This window comes from Phascolarctos cinereus, unplaced genomic scaffold (genome assembly GCF_003287225.1).
Source record: "Phascolarctos cinereus isolate Bilbo 61053 unplaced genomic scaffold, phaCin_HiC Scaffold_9;HRSCAF=440, whole genome shotgun sequence".
Taxonomy (NCBI): domain Eukaryota; kingdom Metazoa; phylum Chordata; class Mammalia; order Diprotodontia; family Phascolarctidae; genus Phascolarctos; species Phascolarctos cinereus.
The window spans coordinates 109,777,695-109,804,215 of NW_027556402.1; the positions used below are offsets into that span (position 1 = coordinate 109,777,695).

Below are 26,521 nucleotides of genomic sequence, written 5' to 3' on the forward strand. Positions count from 1 at the left end.
AGAAGGGATTTATTATGTTCTGGTCTAATTATTTATGTGGACACAAAGAGGTGGTCTTCGGTTAAGTAACTTGGTCAAAAAATTGGATGGGCTTTATAATTACCCAAATAGAAAATGGCCCAAGAGTAATAAATCAAGAATATAAATTTCCCTTCCTAATAATCTATAAACAGATAATTCATTAGACACAAAGTCATACTCAACTTTCCCTTGTTAGTTCTTAAGGCTATAATCCCCAGGATCAGTTGTTAAATTAATCAGTTAATCCTTGAGCTCTTGGAATATGAACATGTGGGATCCAAGCTCAGCAAGGTGAATGTTTCTTTCTACTCGTTCTCCAAAATGAACATACGTACTGTCACATTTTTCCTCTTTTCTCTGTTTCATATTTTCCCAGCTGACCTACTGTAGTCATACCATTGGTATTTCTGACCTTAAATGACCTCATTTTCCCTTCTCTATGGGCTCACAGGTTCCTTTTAGGAACACCATTCTTAAAGCAATACTGTAGTAACATTGAGGAGGTAATTTCAATTTCAGTTTCAATGCCAATTTCAACTGGGACATCAATCCAATAGAGGCTTCTCCAATGTCTAAGTTATATCCAAACTTCTTAGGCTTACCAACTTCTGAGCAGATGATTCTTGGCTTTTTGCTTCTGTTTTCACCTTATTTCCTGGGCAACTTGGACTCCTTTACTTTCAGCACTACTGTATTAACCAATTACACTGTACTAATTTTTATTCACTTACAACCTGAGTGCTCTATTTCCATTCATTTCTGCAGGAAATTAAGAGAAAGTCTGCATTACCATGGCCACTCTTTTAAGGTCAACTTTACATTACTGATTGATTGATTATAGAGATAATTATTTAACTATAAAGATAATTTATATAGATAATTGAGTTGAAAGTATAGAATTTTTTAACTAAAATTTTTAGGTTATTTGCTCGCATTGACCAGACAGTAACTGCCAACTTTTTACCTTTTGTGGGCCATGTTCACCTCATTTATTTATCACCAGAAGGTTGGCTATTAGGTGATGAATTTTTTTGATCATAGGACCTCTTGAAGGCTATCTACCTGAGGCATGTAGGTAGAAGTATTCTTGAGCCAGCTCTTAATAAGAAAGTGTTAAATTTTCACTGTGAACATGTACACCTTGGAAATCAGCATGTGCCACAAATCAGGGCTTGCTTTTATTGATTGTCTTGACTTTAAAAAGTGATGGAGAAAATGTTAGTAATGCAGATTAAACCTAAAAGCATGTTATGATATATTTCCCCCCCAGAGAGCTAGTTGTTAAACCACTGTGTGGAGGGGATGTAATCTGTAATGGTGAAAAGAGCCCCCATACTAATGAAATCATAGGTCCTTTGAAGTTGGAAGAGGATTTGACATGAAAATTAGTTGAGAAATATAAGATTTTAGTTTTTAGGAAAGCTAGTTTGGCAACTCCTGTGAACTCAAAAAAAAATGGTTACAAACTGGATAATCAGTCACCTGTAAAATCACCAAGTTTGAGAACTTTCCAAGGTATGAAAACATACCTTGACCTGTCTGTGAATGACAATTTTGGAATCTTTGTAGCAGGAAGCTTACACTGAAGCAGTAAATAATAATTATTTTTAAAAAATAGTTATCCCTTTGGTTTCCCTTCTTAGTTCCATATGGAACTTGTTTTCATAGAGAATGTGTATTTTAAATGAATTTTCCAGTGCACTTGAACTCCTTGGTTGAATGAGGTCAAGTTTTTGTGGTCAGGTATGTTTAAAAATTTGGAATTTAAAAAAAATCTAAAATGTTTTCATTTAGTTATGTTGTTATGATCTACATGTGACCATAACAGGAGGATAGATTCTTTTACGTACAAACCTTGTAGACTTTGCTGACTTAGTAAGAAAGAATGTGATGGAAGAATGTGGATTTTCCCAGGACATGTGAAATTTGTAACCTTATTTGTGGGACCGACAGATTATTGACTCATAGATTTAGAACTGAAAGGTATCTGAGAGATCATCTAGAAACTCCTCCTTCCCTCCCCTCCCCCTCATTTTACAGACCTTGACGCCCAGGAAAGTTAAAGAGCTTTTCCAAGGCCATATTATGGCAAATAAATAGTAGAGTTGAGATTTGAACCCAGATTCTCCAACTCCAAACCTAGTATTCTTTCCACTGCACCATGCAAATTCCATACTATGTGTTATATTATAACAACATAAAACATTTTTATAGATATAGCTATAATTCTTTTTGAGGGGGAAGGAAGGAAACAAACATTTATTAAGTGCCTACTATATTCCAGACACTGTGCTAAGCACTTTATAAATATTATTTAGTTTTATCCTCAACAACCCTAGGAGGTAAATGCTATTATTATTCTCATTTTACAATAGAGAAAACTGAGGCAAAAGAGATTAAATGACTTACCCATGGTCACACACCAAGGAAGTGTCTCAGGTGAGACTTGAACTCAGGTCTTCCCTACTCTAGGCTCAGTGCTCTATCCCACTGAATCACCTAGCTGGCGGTGGGAATGGGTTCTAGACTTGTGATTTTATTGGTAGAGAGGACCCCTGATGAGGAAACTCTTTCTTACCAGTACATACCAACAGCTGTTTTGCAATTTACAGTGTTGTAGAGCTGCCTGAGACATTGAGGGTTAAATGACTTGGCCAGAGTCACACAAGTGGTATATTTCAGAAGTTAGATTTGAACCCAAGTTTTTCTGCTGTCTAGCCACTAGGTTAGGCTCCCTCTCACATAATAGTGAGCAGTAAATCTTTTCATCTAGTAGATTTATCTGGAGGTCGTCAATCGTACAATGCAAAATTACTTGGTATTACTATAACTGAGTGAAAAAAAATTAATAAATTTAGTTTTGTTTACAAAGATGGTAAGTATTAGACTTGTGATTTCATTGATAGAGAGAACTCCCAGGTGAGAAAACTTCCCTTTAGCGATGCAGGTATGGAGCTTCCCCACAGCTTACTGTCCCAGAGAGTTGCCCTGAGTAAGAGGTTAAATAACTTGTCTAGGGTCACACAGACAGTATGTGTCAGAGGAGAGATTTGAACCCAAGACTTCTCTGCTCTCTATCCACTGACATAAAATAAACCTGATTATTTACAAAAATGCCAAAAGAGCCATTTCACTCATTTTCTCACAAGTTGACAATTTCTGATTTGCACTAGCTGAATTCCCCACAGATCCTGGAATCACACAAGGATTCCAGAATAATAGAATTTTAGTGTTCTAGGGGACCTCACTGGCCATTTAGTCTGACCCCTACCTACCAAGAATCCTTTATTCAACACACTCAACAGATGGCCATCCAGCCTTTTCTTGAAGACTTCCAAGGAAGAGAAACTGACTCACCTCCCAACATAGCCCATTCAACTTTGTGTAGCCCTAATTGTTTGGAAGTTTCATCTTACATCATTTTTTAATTTACCCTTGAACTCATAGCTCATAGCTTTGCCTTCTGGGGCCAAGCAGAACAAGCCTAATCTGTCTTCCATGTGACAACCTTCAGAAGATAGATAAGATTTCTCTGCTCTTCTCTGGTCCAAGGTCCTTCCTCCGACCCCACTCCCCATCCTTATGTTTTTAACTTCAAGGTCTTAACACCATTTTGGTTGTCCCCCTCTAGACACTTTTTAGCCTCACTACAACTCAAGTATCTATACAATAAATGCTTAATTAGAAAAGAACATTTCCCAATTAGACTATGCAAAGTTACTAAGTACCTCCATGAACTCGTTTGTGGGGTTGAGCATGCAGGTTTTGTGTTCTTTGCCCCTATACTCAAAAGGCACCATGACGAAACCAATGGCTTCAGGAATGGCCAAGACAAAGGACAGAATCCAGATGGACACAATTTCAATTGCAGTGATCAAGGGAATCCCAATTCCCTGAACTCTACTCCAGGAGGCCACTGCTCTGTACCTGAAATAAATAGGTGAAAGAACAACTATTAGATCACTGAGGGTTAGGTAAAATAATTTAACCCTCAAAATGGAAATACGTATGAAATCAGCCTAAAATGGTTTAATACATGTATTGCCTATTGTGTGTCCTTACATGTCCTACTATGGAAAGTTACAGGGATGGTGATATTATGTCGGTCATGAGGAAGCAGAGGCAATGACAAGGTTTTAGAGAAAGGGTGGCATGATTAAAAAGGTCTGCATCTGGAGTCAGAGAGCTGGGTTCAAATCCTGACTATGTTATTGGGGTCTGTGTCCTTGTCTCTTTATTTCTTTGGGCCTCAGTTTCATCACTTGTAAAATGAATAGCTTGAATGAGACAACCTTCCCATTCCTGGCAAAGCAGAAAGAGCTGTCAGGGGACCTGGATAAAAATCCTAATTTTTCTAGTTGCTATCTGTGTGAACTTAGATACATCACTGTCACTCAGGGCTTCAATTTCCTCGTTTGTAAAATGAGGAAATCGAACTACATGTCCTCTAATGTCCCTTTGAACTCTCAATCCAGGATGCTTTCTATCCTATGGAAATTGATAAAAAGATAGTTAGATGGGAAGAATTTTTCAGGGTAATTTATTCTATTGATCAGCATTTGTTATAAAGACAACAATACCCCTAAAGTAGAGGTGAGTATAATAAAAGTGTCTAAGAATATCTTTAGAAACTTTGGTCTAATTCTTTGCTTATCAAGCAAGCTATAATTTGGAATTGTAACTGGTGGACCTATCCAACAGGAGGGTGTGGCCAATGCAAATAACTGATAGAATACTGGTTATCCAGTCAGCTAGGTCTCCCATTGGAAATGAATAAATTGGCATTCAGATTCACTAATCAGCATATGAATAGGGTTAGTATGAATTAGTTCTTCAGTGCCTGATCATATCTGGGTGAATTCATTTATTCAGTAAACATAATTAAACATTTCTTATGTGCAAACCACCTGCCAGGTGCTGAAGAAGATAAAAAGATAAATAAAGCTTCCCTTCAGCAGCTTGCTAACTAGTAGATGAGGTAAGACATTTGTACAATAACCGCCAGCTATGCACAGTAGTGTTTAAAGGATTTCAAAGAGCTTCATAAATAACCTTGGTATGTATTTACAAATATTATTGACACCATTGTATAGAAGAGGAAACAGGCTCAGAGAGAAGCGATTTGTCATTGGTCATAAAATGATGATGTATCAGAGCCAGGATTTGAATCCTGGTCTCTTCTGCCTCCAGGTCCAGTGTTCTTTCCCTCTATCTCCTCTAAATGAGTAACTTAATGCGGAATGAAATAGGATAGTTACCTTATTTAGTATATATTTCCTCCTGCCCCCCAAAACAAACAGTAATAGTACACAGTTTCATATACCACCTTATTTTTGTTCTTCTTTGCTTTTTCCGATTCTGTGTGTGCCTCCCCCCTGTTGTGTATCTTTTTATCTTCCTGTCTGTATTTTCTTTGTACATAATTGTTTGCATGTTGTTTGTTTTCCCCATTAAGCAGGTCTGTTTCTTGGCATCCCCAGAGGTTAGCACAGTGCTCGTGGTTGGCTCTTAATAAGTGCTTGCTTGCTGACTGATTGATTCCGTGGTAATTTAAAATGTTAATGTTTGTGAATGATTGAAGGTCATAATTTAGAAAAATGAAAGGACCCTACAAAATGAAATAGGATAAGTGAGTAAGAGAAGCAGAAACCAAGGATCAGGGTTTCCTTAGATAGTTAATATGCCAGAGTCTCATCTGTCTGAGTAATTCCAACAAATATCTTTTAATCAATCAGTCAAAAAGGCCCACACATCATATTTAGGACAGATTGACGGAATCAAGTTCCTGGGTCTCAAATCCCTAGATCCATCAAGGTATTGCCACCTTTTCAGACCAGGCCTAAAAAGCCAATTTATTGACAATTCTTTAAATGCCATCTTTTTTTTGGGGGGGGTAAGGCGATCAGGGTTAAGTGACTTGCCCAGCGTCACAAAGCTCGTTAAGTGTCAAGTGTCTGGGGTGTATTTGAACTCAGGTCCTCCTGACTCCAAGGCTGGAGCTCTATCCACTGAGTCACCTAGCTGCCCCTAAACACCATCTTTTAAATGCAACAAGGATTTCCTTCCCTTAAAAATACTTCTCAATTTTCAGGTCAGCTAGTGGGTGAATTTCTTGATTTGGCCAGATTTTGTTGTTCTGCCAAATATTTCCTTAAAGTTATTAACAGAAGCCTGGAAGAAGCAAGCTAAGGTGTGTCACAGGGATAATAATTATAATGACAATGATAATAATAATAATAACTACTAGCATTTTTATAGTACTTTAAGATTTGCAAAATAATCCTTTACACATATCATCTCATTTTATCCTCGCAACAACGCCGTGAGGTAAGTGCTATTATATCCCCATTTTTATAGATGAGGAAACTGAGACAAACAGGTTAATTGACTTGTCCAAAGTCACATAGCCGGTAAGTATCTGAGGCAGGATGTGAACTCAGTTCTTCTGATCCAAGTCCCATGTGCTATTTCTTAGTCACCTAGCTCCCCTGAGCTAACTGTGCAGGGAGCTGGGGGTAGTTCATAGAAAGATGGTTGGGGCAGGACCAGGTAGAAGGCATAAATGTCTCATAGGTGTGTAAGGGGGAAATGAGTAATTAGCTGATAAAAAGGTTGTCTGAGGGCTCTTTCCAGTGAGGTTCTTTGATTTCCTGGCTATTGGTCTTCCCACACTTCACTTAGGTAAGGTTTTTGTGATTAATCAGAGGAGAGTCAGAATGAATTACAAAAAAAAAATTCAGGCTGCCTGTTCTATTCAGTGATGCCTGAGACTGTGCAGGTGTTTCCTCCCATTGGCCAGGAGTCAACAATCTGGCTCTGTTCTTCTATCTGCTGAACACCTGGACATGTAGGCTGGGAGAGAAGAATCAGGAGAAGACACCCTGATCATGCTGGCTGCTCTGGCTGTACCACCCCCTGGAATTCCAAGCCAGGATGTAGAGATTTCTAAGAACTCTTCTGTTAAAGTGGGCTATTTCTGTAATTCTGAGAACACTGAAGAGAGTAACCCACATACTAAGGGAAGCACTAGCAAGCAGGAGGCAAAGGTTCTGACTGCATGCTTTGTCACTGGTTTTCTGTACAAATTTAAGGCAGCTTTCTTAACTACTAAACAAATTATTCATGGGGCCTTCGTTTAAGAGCTGGAAGGGACCTGATGAATCATCAGGGCCAGCTCTGTCATTACAGTCTAGGTCACTGCATTTCCCACCTTCATCCCCCAAACTCCTTTGTCTTGACTTATCTGTCTACATGTTCTTCCTTAGGCTAGCAAGGATGCTCCTTGAGAGCAGGAAATGTTTTGTTTCTGACTTTGTATACCCAGCACTCAGCATAGTGCCTGGTACATAGTAGGCACTTGTGATTTTGTTACAGAGGAGGAAACTGAGGCCTAGAGGAGTGAAATCACTTGTCCAGGGTCACACAGATTACCAGGACATGGACGCCAGTCTCCTGATGCCTGATCTCCTTTCGTGCATCAAGACTGACTTTTCTTCTCTAGTGGAGTGAGAAGAGAGAGCCCTTTGAAAACTGCAGACAGAGCCAAGTCAAAGTTCTTTGCTATTTAGAAAAATCTCAGGGAAATTTAAAGGAGGCAGTAATAAATCCATTTGCCTAAACCTTCTAGGCTATAAGCAGACTTGAGCATGTAGCAGTTGCTGGTAGTAGTTCTAGAGGCATCTTACTCCATTTTCTGTTCTGCAAAAAATAAGATTTGGGGTTTTAGAGTATATGTGGATACCCTTATAATAGTGATGAAAACAATAGCCAGCATTTACATGGGGCTTTAGGGCTGGCAAAGCGCTTTACATATGTTATCTTATTTCATCTGCAAAACAACCCTTTGACATAGATGCTATTGTTATCCTCATTTTACAGATGAGGAAGTGGAGGCAAGCAGAAGTTAAATGACATGTTCAGGGTCACACAGCTAGTTAGTGTTTTTTCAGGATTTGAATCCAGATCATCCTGGATCAGATGAGATAATGTACTTGCTTTCCTCATCTCTAACTGAATAAAATGCTCACGACTAAATATATACTAGCCTAATTAGCTATTTGAGAATAAGTCAAGTCATTTCGTATCATTCTCGATAAGGCCCTGTGCTTGGTAAAGGGGTTAAAATGATCTGTTCCTTGATTTCTAGGAACTCACAATTCATCAGCTAGGACAGACTTGGACAGACCCAAAGGACAATTTGAATATATGTTTTGCAAGCTTATAAATTAAGTAACATATATTGGCCTTATGATGCTTGGATTATTTTTTGCTTTAATGTTCTTCCAATTATAATATTCAGATTTCAAAGTTCAGCTCCAAGAATTAAAAAAATAAATTAAAAAAGCTGATGTCTTGGTCTTTGGCATGTCATGTCCTTTGGCCCTGTGTGAAGGTCAAATAAAAACTACTTTTGGAGTTACTGTTAGGGAAAGGCTCCATAGAACAGAACACGGAATGCTTGATATGGTATTTTCATGGCTTTATCCTTGAAATTTTTATTGCTTTTTTAATGGGAAATTCACCCATCCCTTCTGTCCTTCCATCCTATTCTTAAAATAGAATATGTTTGATAGAGATATTTTACAAAATCATATAAAACTTTTATCCCCATGTGGAAACTCTCTCCACCAATACAAGATGCACAACTCATCTGTAACTTACAGTCCTAGAGAGGTACATCATTTTAAAAGGTTAAATGACTTATCCATGATCATAAATGAGTTTAAGTGAGAGGCTAGACTTGGAACCAAGTTTTCTTGACCTTGTGGCTGGTCCTCTACCTACCAGCCCCTGCTACCTCTGATATAAAAATAGAGCACATAGAGTTAATTATTTCTTAAACATGACTGTTTTCTATACTGGATGTATTTTCTCAAAAGTAGATCAAGAACTGTACAGATGAAAAGTATTGGTTCATCTATTCATTAACATAAGAAGTATTTATTTAATACAATTTAACAACCATTTATTGAGTGCCTCGTATGTGCCAGGCACAAGAGATGAATAAATGAAATTGTTCCTACCCTCCAGGAGCTGGGTTCTCAAGAAGTTCCTGCCATGCAGTAGAACAGCATTCTCCTGGGGAGGTAGTGGAATAGGGGGCACATCCACAGATACATAAAGTATAAAATATGTACAAAGTAATTTCAATGGGAAGCATGGACAACTCATGGGATCAGGAAAGTCCTCCTTTAGGACGTGATACTTGAGTTGAATCTTTTTTTTTTAACTCTCTTTTTCATTTCATTTTATTTTTTCAATTAACATGCATTTACTTTTTCTCCTTCTTGTCCTCCCAATATAAAAGAGAAAGAGAAAACCATTGTAACAAAGAAAGAGAGTAGAATGTAGAGATCCGTATGATAACTGTAAACTATCTAACCATGAAAGACTTAATATCTCTGATCAAATCAATAACCAACCAAGATTCCAATTGAGTTGAATCTTAAAGAAGACTAAGGATTCTGACAAATAGGGATGAAGAGAGACAACATTCCAGGTACAGAGGACAAGAGGGAGATGGAATGCTAAGTCTGGGGAATAGGAATGGGGTCAGTTGGGCAGGAATGAAGGGATAATGTGAAATCTGTCTGGAAATCAATCAATTAACAAGCATTTAGCAAGCTCATGCTAATGTCAGACACTGTGCTAGGCACTGGTTGGAGTCAGATCTGAAGGGGTGTAAATGACAAATGCACAAATTTGTATTTTACGGAGTTTTATGTAGACTGCTGTGTTGAGCACTGAGAAGGGATATAAGCACAGATGAGACACATTTCCAGGCCTCTCAAAACTTATTAGTAGGGGATATAAGATTTGTTGTACATTAAAACACACAATATTACATATTCACTTATTTGGGTCATATCAAATGGAGTTCTATTTCACCAAGTGAGGCTGCATTTTCTTCACTAGATGTACTTTCTCAGGAAAGCTGTGGGACAGCGTGACCTTTGAACGTGCAAGCTCTGGATAAATGTACTGGCATTATCACTTTAATTGCAGATTAGTGCAGATGTATCTTGCATGCAGAGCATGTATAGTGTGCATTCTGCGTAGTTTGTTGAAGAAAGGTTCAGAAATATATGTTTCTAAAAGAAAACAAGATCTGTGTATGTTGGAGTAGGACACTGAAAAAAATCCAGACTCAGCCATAGGTTAATAATAGCTTGTACTTAGGACTTTACAAAATACTTTCCTCAGAATAATTCTGGAAGGTAGGAAATGCAAATATGAATGAGCAAATGAAAAGCATTTATTAAGTATATTCCACGTGCTGGGCACTGTGCTAAGCACTGGGGATAAAAATGTAAGAGACAGTCTATGCCCAGAAAGAGCTTATATTCTAAAGAGGAAAGACAATAATATTTGCTAGCATTTACCAAAGTTGTTTAAGGTTTGCAAAGTGATATCTTGTGTAGTCCTTACAACAACCTTGTGAAAATAATAATAATAATAATAATAATAATAATAATAATAATAATAATTTGCTGTTGTTAAGTTGTATCTGACTCTTTGTGACCCCATTTGAGGTTTTCTTAGCAAAGATACTGGTGGTTTGCTACTTCCTACTCCAGCTCACTTTACGGATGAAGAAATAGGCAAACAGGTTTAAGTGACTTGTCACTTAGCTAGTAAGTCACATAGATAGTAAGTATCTGAGTTTGAATATGAACTAAAGTCTCTCTGACTCCAGTCCTGGTGGTGCTCCAGCCACTGTGCTACCTAGTTGCCCAATAATAGCACTTACTAAGTTCCAGGTACGGTGCTAACAGTGTTACAATTATTATCTCATTCGCTCCTCAGATAACACTGGGAGGTAGGTGCTATTATTATCCCATTTTACAGATGAGAAAACTAAGGTTTAGATAGGTGCTTAGCCCACAGTCACACATTATTAAGTGTTGGAGACAGGCATGTGAATTCAGGTCTTCCTGATTCCAGGCCTAGAACTCTATCCACTGCTCTGCCTAGCTACCTCATCAACATATACAGGGGAGGGGTGTTTTGGACAGCGCCCCCATTTTACAAATGAGCACATTCAATCTGAGAGAGGTGGCCATATATTTAGAGCTAAGATGTGAACCTGTCTCCATAGTCCAAGTTGCATTTTCTTTCAACATTGCCATTCTGCTTACAACTTAAATTTACTGCTCAATTTCATAACTTAAAATTACTATTTGTGACTTAAAATAGTCATATAATTTATGGCTTAAACAGCACATCAGGAAAATCTTTAATGTATAAGTCGAATCTCCATTTCCTATTTTCCAGACTGTCCCTGGTAGGGAGCACCAGGGCTGCTGTTACTTAGCTTTCTGTTCCTGCTGACTTTACTCTTTTTATGAATTCTGTACTTGTAACTCATAGCTTTGCAAGAAGGGCAAGGCAGAGAGTGGAAGCCTGCATATCCTGTGGATCATTTGCTTCTATTCTATCCCTGGTCAGGCACCAGGACATCTTATATCTCCTTAACTCAGAGATGGTATGAGAAACATATATGGACTATGTAAGGAGGTGTGACTGCCATGGGCTATTAATAATTGGTTATATATAGTGCATCAGAGAGATCTTATACTCTTGGGCTACAAGATCTAAGAATGAGAATCTTTTGTTTGTGTTTTTGTTATCACAAACAAGATAGTTCTGGCTTTAAGTAAATTCACATAATAATGTATTTACTGAAAGAATTTTGAAAGAATTCAAAGTTCTAGTTCGAAGACTAGTTGAGGATAATATTGCTTCCTATTGATATAAAAGGAAAAATAGAGAGCCACTGTCCAAACATCTCTCAATAGCTTCAAAAAAAAACATGACAAAGGCGAGGTGCACTGGGTGAGGAAGGGCAGCATACTGCACATCTGTGCATACTTTATCATTAACTTTGACTTTCATTTCATAATTCTGTTTATTATCATGGTATAGTATTTAATATGTCTGCATTTTAGCCCATTTTATGACTTGCATAAAGGTATCATTTTGTGTATGCCTTTGTTACATAGGCTAAATGAAGTGGGTGGGTAGGACAAATTCACATTACATAAAAATTGTTTTACGTAGAGGTGGGGGTGGAACTTAGGTAAAGTGAGAACTGTCTATATAGCAATCCTGTCTTCCTCTTAGTGTCTAGTTAATTATTAATTCACACTTTGTAGGACAGATATTTTCCAGTTTTTTCAAGTCAGTTCTAAATTGGAGAATACATATGCTATTTAGCTACTTAAGGATCCTAGGATATAGAGTGGGAAGAGGCGTGGCACAACCTCTTAGGAAACTGGGGCCCAAGAAATAACTTGCCCTAAGCCACTTGGATAATATGAGGCAGTTAGGTGGTACAGTGAATAGAGTGATGGTCTTGTAGATGTCTCAGCCTCAAAATGACCATACTCATCATCTCTCTTCCCCACCCACTCCTTTTCCAGACTTTCCTTTTATAGCCAAGAATATCATCGTTCTTCACCAAGGCAGGTAAGTTGCTTAGTGGATAGAGCACTGGTCCTGGAGTCAGGAAGACCTGAGTTCAAATCCAGCCTTAGACACTTACTTGCTGTGTGACCCTGGGCAAATCACTTAACTTCTGACTGCCTCAGTTTCCTCATCTGTAAAATGGGGATAATTTTTGTATGTACCTCCCAGGGTTGTTGTGACAATAAAATGAGATATTTGCAAAGCACTTTGCAAATCTTAAAGCACTATATAAGTAGCAGCAGCAGCAGTAGCAATAGGTAATGAAGCTGGGCTAAGAACTCATGTTTTTAGAATCCAGAATAAAGGACCATAGATTCAGAGCTACAAGCGATCTCACAGGCCATGTAGTCCAACCCTCTCATTTTAGAGGTGAGAAAACTAAAACTAATACTCTGCACTGTATCACACAGCCTCACGCTTTTTCTTTTTTTTTTGGAGGCAATGGAGGTTAAATGACTTGCCCAGGGTCACACAGCTAGTGAGTGTCTAAGGCTGGATTTGAACTCAGGTCCTCCTGATTCCAGGGCCAGTGCTCTATCCATTGTGTCACCTGTAGCCACATGCTTTTGCTTTTTTAAGTGACAAATATAATAAAATAAAACTATATATATATGTATACACACACACATATATTATCTATGTATACACACACATATATACTGTATGTGTGCTATATACTATACACACATATATGTATACACACACATGTGTGTATGTGTGTATTCCACATTTCTTTTATGTCTAAAAATCTACATCACCAAGTTTCTAAAGATAGATATTTTCCATATTTTATGTGGCATGATTCCACTGGGTACATGTTCAGTGAATCTTTAAAAAATTAACTCAGTAAGGGACTTTCTCTACAAGTTTGGAAAAATGAAAGTATTGGGAAAGAACAGGGAGAGAAGTCCTGAGTTTGGCTGTTATTCTAGCTCAAGTCTAGCAGGAATAATAGCATTTAGAGCCGTAAGGAGTCTCAAAGATCATCCAGTCTAATCTACTCCTTTTATTGGAGAGGAAATCAGTCTCCGAGTAGAGAAATGCCTTCCTTCAGTCACGGAGGAGCAGAGATTTGATGCCCAGCTCTTTGTACTCCAAGTCTAGGGTTCTTACAACTTCACTGCATTACAGGAATTACAGATGGGAGCCCTGGTGGTTTTAGAGCCGGGCCAAATCTCTGGGAATCCCATAGGAAATGGCAAGCTGTGTGTGAAATGATGAGTAGAAGGACAACTGACATCAGCCTTTTTGTTTGAGGCACATAAAACAAAGCTGTTTCTTTGAACTTTGGCGGTTTCTAGATACCTAATTATATAATAGTAGTAGTTAAGGCAGCTGCATCTTGTCTCAGCTTCCCTCACTAGACAATGTTTTATGGGAATTTGGATCAGCAGTCAGCCTGCTTTTCGGGGATGATCTCAGTCATTTAAAAATTTCTTAAATGACGCTGTTAACCGATGAAGAACAGGGTTGAATAAACCCATATTTAACAGGAAACATACTCATCATTTATGTTTTAAGGGTTTTTATTTTGAACTAGACCCATGATATCATTGGTCTAGTGAACTTCCAGTAAGGAGATTTCCTTCACCAATGTAGATTAGCAGCTGCTTTGCAATTTAGTCTTAGAAAGTTGCCTGAGGTGCAGAAAAATTAAGTGACCTGCCCACGGTCACACAGCCAGTATGTGTCAGAAGCAGTATTTAAGTGAAATCTATCTGACTCTTCCTACTGTATGATGCTGCCTCTTGGTGTTTTTTGTATTGTTTCAATTATTGGCAATGAGCTGTTGTGCCCATTTTTCTGAGGAAAGTCTATTTTCCTGTTAATAATCCTTCCTTAGCATTTAACAAATTCCTTTGGCTAATAAAACCAGTAGGGAATGACAGATAATGACAAAGCATTTTCCTAAGATCACACTTGCATTTTCCAAAGTTCTTTCTTTAAATGTTTTCTTAAGTGATCAAGTGTATAATTTTATTTGACCAATAATTAATCCATAAAGCACAAATATTCTCAGGGGTGATAGATATAAGGAATGACTCCTTTTTTATGCATTTAACAATGCTTCCCCCCCCAATTGTATGTAAAAAGAATTTTCGACATCCTTTAAAAAAAATTTTTGAGTTCCAAATTCTCTTCCTTTCTCCCTCCCCACCCCCTTCCTTGAGACATTAAGCAATTTGATATAGGTCATACATGTGCAATGATGCAAAACATAAAGAAATGATTCTTGCTGAGGATATTTTGTATCACATGTAAATTCTGCTACTTTGACATCTTTGTGGTACAGTGAATAAAGAAGATCTGAGTTCAAATTCCAATTCCTACATCAGACATTTAATAGCTGTGTGACTCTGGGAAAGTCACTAGAACTCTCTAAGCCTCAGTTTCTTCATCTGTAAAGTGGGGATAATAGCACCTATCTCCTAGGGTTGATGTGAGGATGAAATGAGACAGTATTCATAAAGCACTTTGCAAACCTTTTTTATTTTTATTTTTTTAGACAATTGGGGTTAAGTGACTTGTCCAGGGTCACACAGCTAGTAAGTGTCAAGTGTTTGGTCTGAGGCTGAATTTGAATTCAGGTCCTCCTGACTTCAGGGCCGGTGCTCTATCCACTGAGCCACCTAGCTGCCCCCAAACCTTAAAGCACTATATAAATGCTAGCCATTATTATCATCCATCCATCCATTCATTTATTCAACAGGCTTATATTGAGTAGCTCCTATTTGTGAAGCATTACAGTAGGCTAAAAGTTCAGAGACAAGATGAAACAGTTTCTCAACTCATTGTGCTTACGTTCTACTGTAGGGAAACAACATTTTCACCAATAAGTAAATACAAGGTAATTCGAGGAGGATTTGCAAGCAGATAGGACTCTAGAAAGGCTTGCTTTCCAGAAAAGGTGGCATCTGAATTCAGCCTTGGGAGAAACCAGGGATCTTGAAAAATCTAGTTGAAATTTGAGTTTCATTCCTTTTTCAGCATCCTGTCCAGCACAAAACTTTGGTACATTTACATATTCTGAGTATGTGTATTTTTTTTTTTCATCTGTAAAATGAGGACGTTTGATTGGATGACCTCCAAGGTCCTTTCCAGGTCTAAAGCCCAGGATCCCAACTGTTGAGAACAATAATAATAAAATTCACATCTGGAACTCATATGCAATTTCTACAGCCATTCCTTAGGAGTTTTCACTTTTTTTTTTAACAACTACAGATAAAGTTTGGCCCTGGTTGGGACATAACACATGTCACAGGCCACCAATATACTATACTGTAAATTCTTGCTTGAAGACTTTTCACAGGCTGTAACTGGCTCTAGCTCATAAAGCTAAGAGCTCCAGGCTTTTTGTGTTTCACAAACTACAGAAGGATTTACGAAAGATTCTCAAAGCTGCCCCACTTATCCCAGGTCTTATCCACTGCAGGAAAATGGTAGAATCTTTTTAGAATCAGATTCATCCAAATAAAGACCCAGAGCAGACATTATCTTATCTCTAGGCATTAACTGATAATAATTCTTGCTATAGTACGAAAGCTTTTAAAAGAAAAATATCAGCATAGTGTCTCAAGGTTTTAAGTCCCAGAGTTGAATGCCTAGGGTACTGGAACACACAATGAGCCTGAAGCCAGAAGACCAGTGTTTAAAACTCTCTGACTCCTATCTGTGTGATTGGGTAAATCACTACATAATGGAGCATCAGTTTCCTCATCTGTAAAATAGGTACAATAAATAAGACTTACATTGTTGTTTCACTGGGCTTATTTTGAGGAAAGTGATCTGTAAACCTCATCGTTTTATATAAATATATTATGTTAATTATAATTGTTGCCTAATTGTTTTTTAGTTGTATCTGACTCTTCATGATCCCATTTGGGGTTTTCTTTCTTTTCTTTAATGGGGTTAAGTGACTTGCCCAGGGTCATACAGCTAGTGTCAGGTGTCTGAGGGCGCACTTGAACTCAGATCTTCCTGACTCCAGGGCTGATGCTCTATCCACTACACCACCTAGCTGCCCCCATTTGGGGTTTTCTTGAGAAAGATGCTGGAATGGTTTGCCATTTCCTTCTCTAGCTCATTTTATAGATGAGGAAACTGAGGCAAACAGGGTTAATTGACCTGCCCAGGGTCACACAGCTAGTAAGTATATGAGTTTGGATTTGAACTCAGGTCTTCCTGACTCCAGGCCTGGCATTCTATCCACTGTGCCATCTACCTGCCCTGAGCTATTATAATGCAGGTTGGAATATTAAAATAAAACCTAGAGGAGCAGAGAAAAAAATGGAGATGGCTTTATTACTTTGGAAAAAATCTCCTAAGTTGATGCAGTTTTCCATAAAGAGAATGTGAAAATGATTTGATTGATTTGTTTAAAATTAGGAATATTTCCTAATAGAATGGATTCTGCATAATTGTTTCTGTGCAAAATGGTTTCTGTTACTTTTCCTTTGTATATCACAGGGTGGTTGGAAAGAATCTTCTAATTAGTAACATGTGACTATGTATTTTACTTAACCTGAAGACAGGGAAGTTTTAGTGAATAGAGTCACATAAGTTTCTGGTGCTGGAATGATAATGATAACTGACATTTACTTAGAGTTTTAAAGTTTGAAAAACACTTGACATATACAGGGTATCCCAAAAGTCTTAGTGCAGTTTTAACTTAAATTTAGCTGCACGGAGACATTTAAGACCTTCTGTTTTACCGCCCTGGAGCCTTAGAACAATACAGTGAGGTGGGAAGGAGAGAGATTATCTCTATTTTACTGTTGAAGAAACTGAAGGCCGGAGGTGAGCTGACTTGCCCATTGTCAGGTAGGCTGGTAGGGTTTGGACGCTGGTCCTTCTGACTCCAGATTCAGGGATTCAGCCAAAATACCACACTGCTTCCTTGGTGGATAATTTAATACAACTTATTCATTTGACAGTTGATTTGTGTTATTTTTGAGTTGGGTCTGGCTCTTTGTGACCCCATTTGGGGGTTGTTTGGCAAAGATACTAGAATGGTTTGCTATTTCTGTCTTTACAGATGAGGAAACTGAGGCAAACAGGGTGAAGTGACTTGCCCAGGGTCACACTGCTAGTGAGTGTCTGAGGCCAGATTTGAACTCACAAAGAGGGGTCTTCCTGACTCCAGGCCTGGCATTCTATCCTCTGCATCACTTAGGTACTCTTGACAATTCATTACATATTTCTACTTATATGGGTTTGTGATTAAGGCACTTCCAGGTCTATTTTAGGAGAAAAGACAAGACAAAATAAGCATCTTTGCTACCTTAGTAGCTCTATCAGACCTGGATATAATGGGATTTGGAGGAGCCTTAGGGCCTCTATTTGTCTTCTGGGTATGGAGCCACCAAGATTAGGGAAGGGCAGTGGTCTCAAACTCAAATAGAAACTGAGGACCCCCGACATCACTTAGAAAACCACAGATTAACATTATCTGTGTTGTATTGAATTTTGTTTTATTTTGCTAAACATTTCCCAATTATATTTTAATCTCCTTTGGAAAGATTTTTAAGGGAGTTTAACCTTTCTGGAGAAGAATCTCTCTTAGGTGTAGACAGAAAGAAACCAGGTAGAGCATAGTGTAGTTGTCAGATTGTAGGACCTGGGGTCAGGAAGACTTAGGTTTAAAACACTGACACTAACTAATTCTGTGACCTTGAGTCTGTTGTTATTGTTATTATTATTATTATTATTATTATGACTATAAACAACTTTATCTGGATGTCTGGAAACTATAGAACAAGTAATCGTTAAAAAAAAATAAAGTCTGCTATTATAAACATGAGATTATATATACAGTTACCTGAAATTCAAGTTTGCAGTGCAGAAATATAGTTTGATAGAAGTCTGGCTGACAGGAAAATTTTCATTTTTATTAGTATGGCAAACAGAAAGTATTACATCCTTTTTAGGTAATATAGAATACAGGGCAGACGTGTGAGGAGAGGGTGAGGGGCTTGAGATTGCTACAAAAATCTGAAATACATTAGTACTGAGTTTAACATTTTGGAAGAGTCATAATCAGTTGAATTCAACTATTTATTTATTTTTTTGGCTAGGTAGTGGGGTTTAAATGACTTGCCCAGGGTCACACAGCTAGTAAGTGTCAAGTGTTTGAGGCTGCATTTGAACTCAGGTCCTTCTGACTCCAGGGCTAGTGCTCTATCCACTGCTCCACTTAGATGTACCTCAACTGTCATTTACGAAGTGTTAACTCTATGCAGCTCTATGCATATGTGGGTTTGAGAGGAGCTGGGAGGAATATAAACATTTATGGTATGGTCTGTGCTCTCACAGAGCTTATAGTGATGTAAACCAGATTTGATTTTCCTCGTGTAACAAGGTTCTTACTGATCCTTGCAAATGACATTCCATCTCTGGTCTCTAGGCCAGGAATGCCTTCCCTCCTTCCCTCCAACTCTCAGAATCCATAATTTCCTTCAAAACTCAATTCAAATGCCAGCTCAGACATATGGCCTGATTTCCTCTAGCTAATAGTGCCTCCCCTTCCAAAAATTTTATTCTGTGGATATTTCACATATTCTTTGATTTACTGAGGTTTTTTTTTGGGGGGGGTCTTGAGAGGACACTTGCTTTCTCTCCTTAGATAATAAGAGCTTCCTGAGGTTAGTGAGGTGGAGTAGTGGCCAGATTGCTGGACTTGAATTCAAGAAGACCTGAGATCAAAATAGGCCACAGATACTTGCTGGCTATGTAACCCTGGGCAAGTCACTTAACCTCTGTTTGCCTCAATTTCCTCATCTGTAAAGTGGGAAAAATAATAGCACCTACATTTTGGAGTTGTTGTGAGGGTCAAATGAGATATTAATTTTAAAGTGCTCAACACGGTGCCTAGCATGTAGTGATACTGTAATTACTGTTATTATTAATATCTTTGCATTCTAGGTATCTAATATAATGCTTGTCACATAGTAAATGCTTAATAAACTATTGCTGATTGATTTACAGTTGGAGGGGGCCTCAGAGGTCACCTAGCCCAACTCTTTGATTTTTACAAATGAGGAAACTGAGGCCCATAGTGGTGAAGTGATTTGTAGGTAGTAAGTAGCAAGAGCCATCTAGGAGCTGAACACGAGTACTCTCCCTCCAAATCTGGCATTCCTTCCATAGTACTATGCTATGCACTAATCAAATATCAATAAGTATATAATGTATAATTTAAAGATTTTTGAACTTTTAGAAATCAATTTGATAGTTCAGTCTAGTCACCAATCAAGCAATCCTGTAAGCAATCACATAGCACTTTATTCAACACAACCCAGTGTCAGAATGTACCATACCCAGGTCTTACTGATCTCATAATTGTTTGCCTTCTCTATTTTTTACCTTTTGTTGTTCAGTTGGGTCTGACTCTTTGTGACCCCGTGGATCGTAGTATGCCAGGCTCGTCTATCCTCCACTATCTCTAGAAGTCTCTACAGCTTCATGTTACTTGTTTCCATGCTAGTAGCTTATTGGAAATCTTCTGACCTGAGAGGCTTATCTTTTTTTTTTTAATCTTTTTTTATCATTATAATCATTTTATCATTTTAATTTTTTATCATTATAATCATTTTATCATTTTAACTTTTCATCATTTTTTTATCATTATAATCATTTTATCATTTTAATTTTTTTTATCATTTTAATGCTGTCCGTGGGGTTTTCTTGGCAAATATACTCGAGTGGTTTGCCATTTCCTTCTTTAGTGGGTCACCTTTTGTCAGAACTCTCCACTGCGACCTGTCTGTCTTGGGTGACCCTGCACAGCATAGCTCAGGGTTTCTTTGAGCTGTGTAAGCCCCATGGTCACAAGACAGTGATCCAGCAGGTTTATTTATTTATTTATTTTTAAGATTGAACACATGACTTCATTTACCTGAGGGAATTCCTATCAATGCAGATTAGCAACTTTTCTGCAAATTTTAATCTTATAGAATAGCATGGTTAAGTGGTTGTGATACAGTTAGAATCTATTAGAAGTGGGACTTGATGTACTTGGCCTGAATATGAGGCTAATTCTTTACACCGTGATACTTTTTCATTTTTACTACTTATGAGAAAAAGGTCAAGGAATTCCATCAGGATTATCAGATTCAAAAGGGAGTATTTGGGGAGATTTTGATAGGCATCCTTGTGGAGTCACTTTTGGAAGACTGAGGACCACCTACTAGATTTTTGAGAAACTGATCTAGGGATATTCATCTTCTGTGTTTTCTCACTAAAGCCATGTATAGGTATTGAGAGATATTTTTCTGTTTCTTTTGAGGCTGGGATATATTTCCTCAAAACAGACAGAGGAATGTGCCTATTTGGACACTGTGGCTTTACTGAACTGCATTAAATTATGGCATGGTCAGTGGTATACTGGTAAATGTTTAACAACTGGCTATCTGTCTAGAAAAAAAGCACTCACAATCTACTTTTAATTTTAATTTGCCTTATTAAAATCTTCGCCATCATTTTAGAAGTCTTAGGCAACAAAACAATAAATCAGGCCTTGATTTATAGCATTTACTGATTTCTAAGTTGTCAATGCTGACACTGAAAATTTAACAATCAGCTTTTATAAACTGGTTTAAGCTGCCTCTAGCGTGCCTTTAGACATGGCCAGAATTGATTGAATTGAACTAACTCAGCCTGCCTGAGTCTGGAAGGGATAAAAATCAGTCATAATAAGTAACAAATTAATTAATGTTTCCTCTCATTCCAGGACAGCTAAGTTGCTTCTGGATTACTGTCTAGGCTGTTCTAGGAGTCCAATTTTCAAAATTAAAATGGTGTCATCTAGTCTACCTTGATCAGCAGGTAGGTGGCACAGTGGTTAGAGTGTTGGGTCTGGAGTCAGGAAGACCTAAATTCAAATCCAGCCCCAGACACTTAGTAGGTTAGCTGCATGACCCAGGAAAGTCACTTAACTAACCTGTTTGCCTCAGTTCCCTCATCTGTAAAATGAGCTAGAGAAGGAAATGACAAACCCCAAATGGGTTGATGAAGAGTCAGACATGATTGAAACAACTGAATAAACAACAACTATCTTTGAGAAAAAATAAAACATTTCCCCAAGTTCAAAATGAAGGAAGAAAATGTAGTACCTGTCAACACTCAGAGCACAGAGATTGAGGACTGTGATCCCGACTGAGGCCTTCTGCAAGAAGGGAAACAGCTTGCAGAGAAAGACTCCAAACTCATTCTGCTCGAAAGGCCAACGCTGAGCTAAGAGCTAAAGAAAGGAGGGACTGTGATTAGAACCACAATGAGTCAAACCTTTAAGACCACCAAGAAGCATGAGGCCAGGTATGTGTTTGGGGGCCTCTGCAGAGGGCTAGGTGTGTTGTATGTGAGCATGATTAACACTGGCAAGCTATTTATGCTCACTGATCAGTCTTTAAAATTTTTTTTTTCTCCTTATGTCTCTCCACTCACTGAAAAGAAAGAAAGGAAAGAAGGTAGCAAAAAATAGAGAACTCCTATCATATAACACTTTTAAAAAATATCTTTTAATTTATGGAATAATACAAGCATTTCTATAACATAGTATAATAAAAAAGATGATTGCACATACAACTGCAACTCTATTAGGGACAGCTTGCTATTCCTTTTAAATAAATAATAACTTTATTATATAAGTTTCTTTTTTTATGGCTGAACAAGTTGTGGTATATGATTGTGATGGAATACTACTGTATAGACTACTAATATAAGAAATTATGAGCCCAATGATCATAGAAAAACATGGAAAGACTTGCATGAAATAATCGAGAGTGAAATGAGCAGAACCAAGAGAACATTGTATACAGTTTTAAGAATGTTTTAAGAATGACTTTGAGTGAATAAGTCTCTTTGACTATTATAAATACCCAAATTAACTATAAAGGACATATGAAGAAAGATGCTATTTGCATCCAGAGAAAGAACTCATAAGCATAGTCAAGTGAAAACAAATTCTTGATATTGGGTGCACTGTTCTTGCCAAAGCAGTCAGTGATGCCTGGAGAACCAATTAGTTGCTAATATACAGCTATGGGCACAAGAAGGGCTGTTGGAGAAAGGAAGTACTTGAGTTGTATTGCTCCTCTCTGATACAGTTTCAGCTAAGTAATGACTAGCCTTTCTTCTACTACTTGATGGCGTTAAAGGATGTGGGGTGTGAAGGCACCATTTCTAAGCTATCATAGTTTGTTTCAGCTTCCAATTTCCCTGTTTCTCTCCATAGGCTGAGCTATGTTATCACTGCTGGTCATGGCCATTTACAATGAGCCTGGATCCTTAACTTTACGGAAAAAGTCCTTTCTTCCACTAACACAATATCTTTGTTTCAAATGAAAGGGCTCACCCTATCCTTTGGACTGGGGTGGGTAGGAAGAGGATAGACAGCAAGAATAGCTGTAATAGCACCTGGATGCGGTGCAGGTGCTTTCCTAGCAAACTATTTTAATCAATGGGAGTAAAAGTATAGACTGTCCAAGCTTCCTTTACCCCAGATGATTCAGGAAACAGGAACCAGAGGCATAACCAGCAATTCTGGTTTTGGAGCAAATTCAGTTGTAAGGTGGAGGCTTGGATATCTTGGGAGAGGCTTCAGTCATTCTGGTGTGAGGGTGGTGGAATAGAGAACGTTGGATCTTGAGAGACCATTGCCTGGGAAACCACTGAATGCAGAGGAAATGGGGCGGAGTGGGCCAGGAAGGATTGGAGGCAGGGGTTGGGGGAAGGAATTTAGGGAAGAAGTGTGCCAATGGGAGCTTCTTAAATTTTTATTTTAAAAGTAAATTAATTTATTTTTAAGCAGTGTTTTATTATCTCTCCCTTCCAATCCCCTCTCTGAAATAGAACAATACAAGAAAGACATCCCTCCCCCAATTACCACAACAACCCAAACCTCCCTCACAATGACTATGCAGAGTTGGGCAAAATAAATCCCCACATTGGCCGTGTCCATGTTGCTTCCTAGTTTAAATAACTTTTCCTGCTAACTAGGGACTAAACTCAGTTGCTTCTACCTGCTAAAATAATATATGGGCTTTCAATGCCTCCTAAATTTTGGCTCTGGAACAAAGCCCGAGAGCTATGCCTTCACGATAGGTCTTGGATGGTCACTGTTCCTTCTTCTGGAGATCAGTGTATTTTGTGAATAATGAAAAAAGAAAATAGAGACTTTTGCTTAATATTTTGTTTGGCGACTGTATTAAAACTTACAACTTGGAGTAAGAATCACCATGAACATTATTGTAGTGGAAGCAAACTCTTGTTTACATCTAGTATCTTTAGCAATCAGAAGCAGGTTCTGGTCTTTCTGGTTACCATTTTATGTTTTGTGAGGTAAGTAGTTCAGGGCTGTCACTCTGTTAGGTGGGTAAGGAAGAGATAGTGATAATTTCAGCTAAGAAGGCACCATTCACAAGTCATGAGGATTCATCTCCGCTCAAGATTTCCCTGCTGCATATATTGATTTTTGTTAAACCTCATCACCATGATCATTAGCAATGACTTTCTGTGCTTGACCATAAAACAGCCTAGGACCACATGGTCTTGGAATAAGAACTTTGTTTTTGCTTATTGTATGCCGGCAGCATATAATAAGGGCATGGTCAATCCTGTTTTTGTCTCTGTATGTGTAGAGCCTATCACATTACCATGCATACAGTAGGTGCTTAATAAATGTTTGTTGAATTGAACCTTAGTATTTTGGAACTGTCTAATCCATTATATAGTTATTTTTTTCTCATCTTTTTTTTCCTACCCAAAGCTCCATCTAACTCTGTTTCAGGAGTTATTTCTTATTTTTCCTTTCCTTTCCCTTTCCTTACCCTTACTAGGAGACACTATATTTTTCTACTTCAGTTGAGAAAATGGATATAAAGAAATTTGTAGAGTACTATATACATGTCAGCTCTTGTTATTATTACAGCCGCAATACCCTAGACACTCAGTCTCTACTCCTCTACAAATGACCTTCAGCTATTTTTCATCCATTCCCCGCCCCCTTCCCACCAACAATTCCCTCCAGTTTAGGTATCTTTGTATTCGGCTTCTCACTTCCCCTGTGCCTTAGGGGAAAGAGTTCTATTTCCTGTCCCTTAGAAAACCTTTTTGTAGAGTCCCAATGACCTTTTGCAGACTCGGAGGGAGCCTGCTGCATATTTTTTCTTCAGAGGGCATTCAGAGGGATCCAGCCCCATCTCTGGCCTCTTATTTATTTCTTCAAGTATAATCTAATTCAATTTCTAGTTCTTCAACTCCTATGTATGTTCTGAGACTTAAGATCTCCATATAAAACTTCATGACCACAGGGCTTTTTAGGAAATAGGGTACTGGTAATGCCTGCTTTCCATAAAGACTGCAGATAATTAGTGCACTAACGAGAATCCCTTTCTAATGGCTGGTTGTCAAAGATTTGGACAAGTAGAGACACCTACAAAGCAATACTCCGGGACTGACTCACATCTTTGCAAATAAAAGGAAACTTTAAAATTATTTTTGCAGCATGACAGTGCTGTTTTCTTCAAAACAAAACAAGACAAAACAAAAACAACCTGAATGGGAATTTCTATTCAAAGACTTCCTTGAATGGAATAAAAAATGTGTTGGGGATGTGGAGTGAAGAGAGAAGAACAAGAAGAAAAAGTTATATTATGACACCAATGTTATAAAAATGAGCAATTCTGGAAGATTTAAGAACTTGCACAATGCAATGATCCATCATGACTCTAGAAGAACAGTGATGAAGAATGCTACCACTGTCATGACAGAAGCGTGACCAATGTGCAGAATGGGATACTTCTTTTAAAAAATATCTAATATGGGAATTTGTTTTACTTGACCACATGCATTTGTTACAAGGGTTTTCTTTTTCAGAGCAGGGGTGAAGGGGGAGAGAGAAAAAATAAGTGCTTGGTAATTGAAAAAAAAAAAATTATGTCTTGGAATTATAAATAAAATTATTTCCATATATAAAACCTTCACTCAGAAGCAACATGGGGTAGTAGATGGTTAGTCTGTCTTTAGAGTCAGGAAGTACTGTGTTCAAGTGCTACCTCTGACAAGTACTATGTGACTCTGGGCAAGTCATTTTATGTCCCAGTTGCTGAGGTAACTTTTTAACTAAAAGTGACAGAACATATACTGAGCCCATTGGAAGAAAGACTCTCTTTACAAACAACGAAATTGCAGGTCTGGTTAAAAAAAAAAAACCAACCCAAACCTTCCCTGTAGGTACTCCCTCTATGGTACAGGCCGTAACTTATACACACATTGTTTCTCATTCTATGTGACTCTTGTGAGCATAATCACTGCCCTTTCCCTAAAGTGTATGCTTATGCACTCGACTATATTTTTTAGTCTATAAAGAAAGCCAGCATTCATCCACTTGGTTTTTCCTGTATGGTTTGTTACATTGAACTGTCTTGCATAGTTGTGGATCTCATTAAGGAGATTTATGGTATGCATGGCTTCATGCAGTCCAGTGAGATGGACCATAGTGGACCACCTAGAAGATCCCTACATTTCGCAGGGGATTCCTTTTCCATTTGGATCTTGGGCAAGGCATTCTCCATGACAGTGGTAGTCCCCTTTGGCCATCATATGTCTCCTTTTTTTACATATAACTTGGTATTAATAATAGAAGATCACTGAACAAAGTTATCTTTGTGTTTATGTCAATGGAGGAATCTTGTAGAATCTTAATGTGTGCAAACAAGGATAGTTTTTGAGGGTGTATTTCTATATTTCATCAAATGCTTTAGATAATCAGCAAACAGACACAATGGGATATTCCATTTTTTTTTTTGCATCTTTCAGTTAAGTGCTGTCATTATGAAGATGTGTTTTGCTTTGTTGGGAAAAGTCCATCTGTTTCCTTCTCCTGTTTTCATTGAGGACATTCCCAATATATGTAGACCATTCTCATAAAGAATCCATAAAGATGAGAAAGTTGGCATATGAATCAGTAGTTATTGCTAACTTCACCTTTTTGGTTAATAACACATGATATATTTTTCAAAAATAATCATGGGTT

The 26,521-nt window shown here is 38.0% G+C and overlaps 1 protein-coding gene across 2 annotated transcripts in view; it reads right to left on the reverse strand.

The window, feature by feature from the left end:
- The window catches only part of EDNRA (endothelin receptor type A), an 85,206-nt gene that overhangs the window by 18,853 nt on the left and 39,832 nt on the right, over positions 1 to 26,521 (reverse strand). For both annotated transcript variants that reach the window (XM_020994059.1, XM_020994060.2), the window contains exons 3-4: positions 21,600 to 21,727; positions 3,750 to 3,948 (exon numbers count right to left, since the gene is read on the reverse strand). In XM_020994059.1, the coding sequence (XP_020849718.1) occupies positions 3,750 to 3,948; positions 21,600 to 21,727 (327 nt within the window). The remainder of the gene's footprint in view (positions 1 to 3,749; positions 3,949 to 21,599; positions 21,728 to 26,521) is intronic.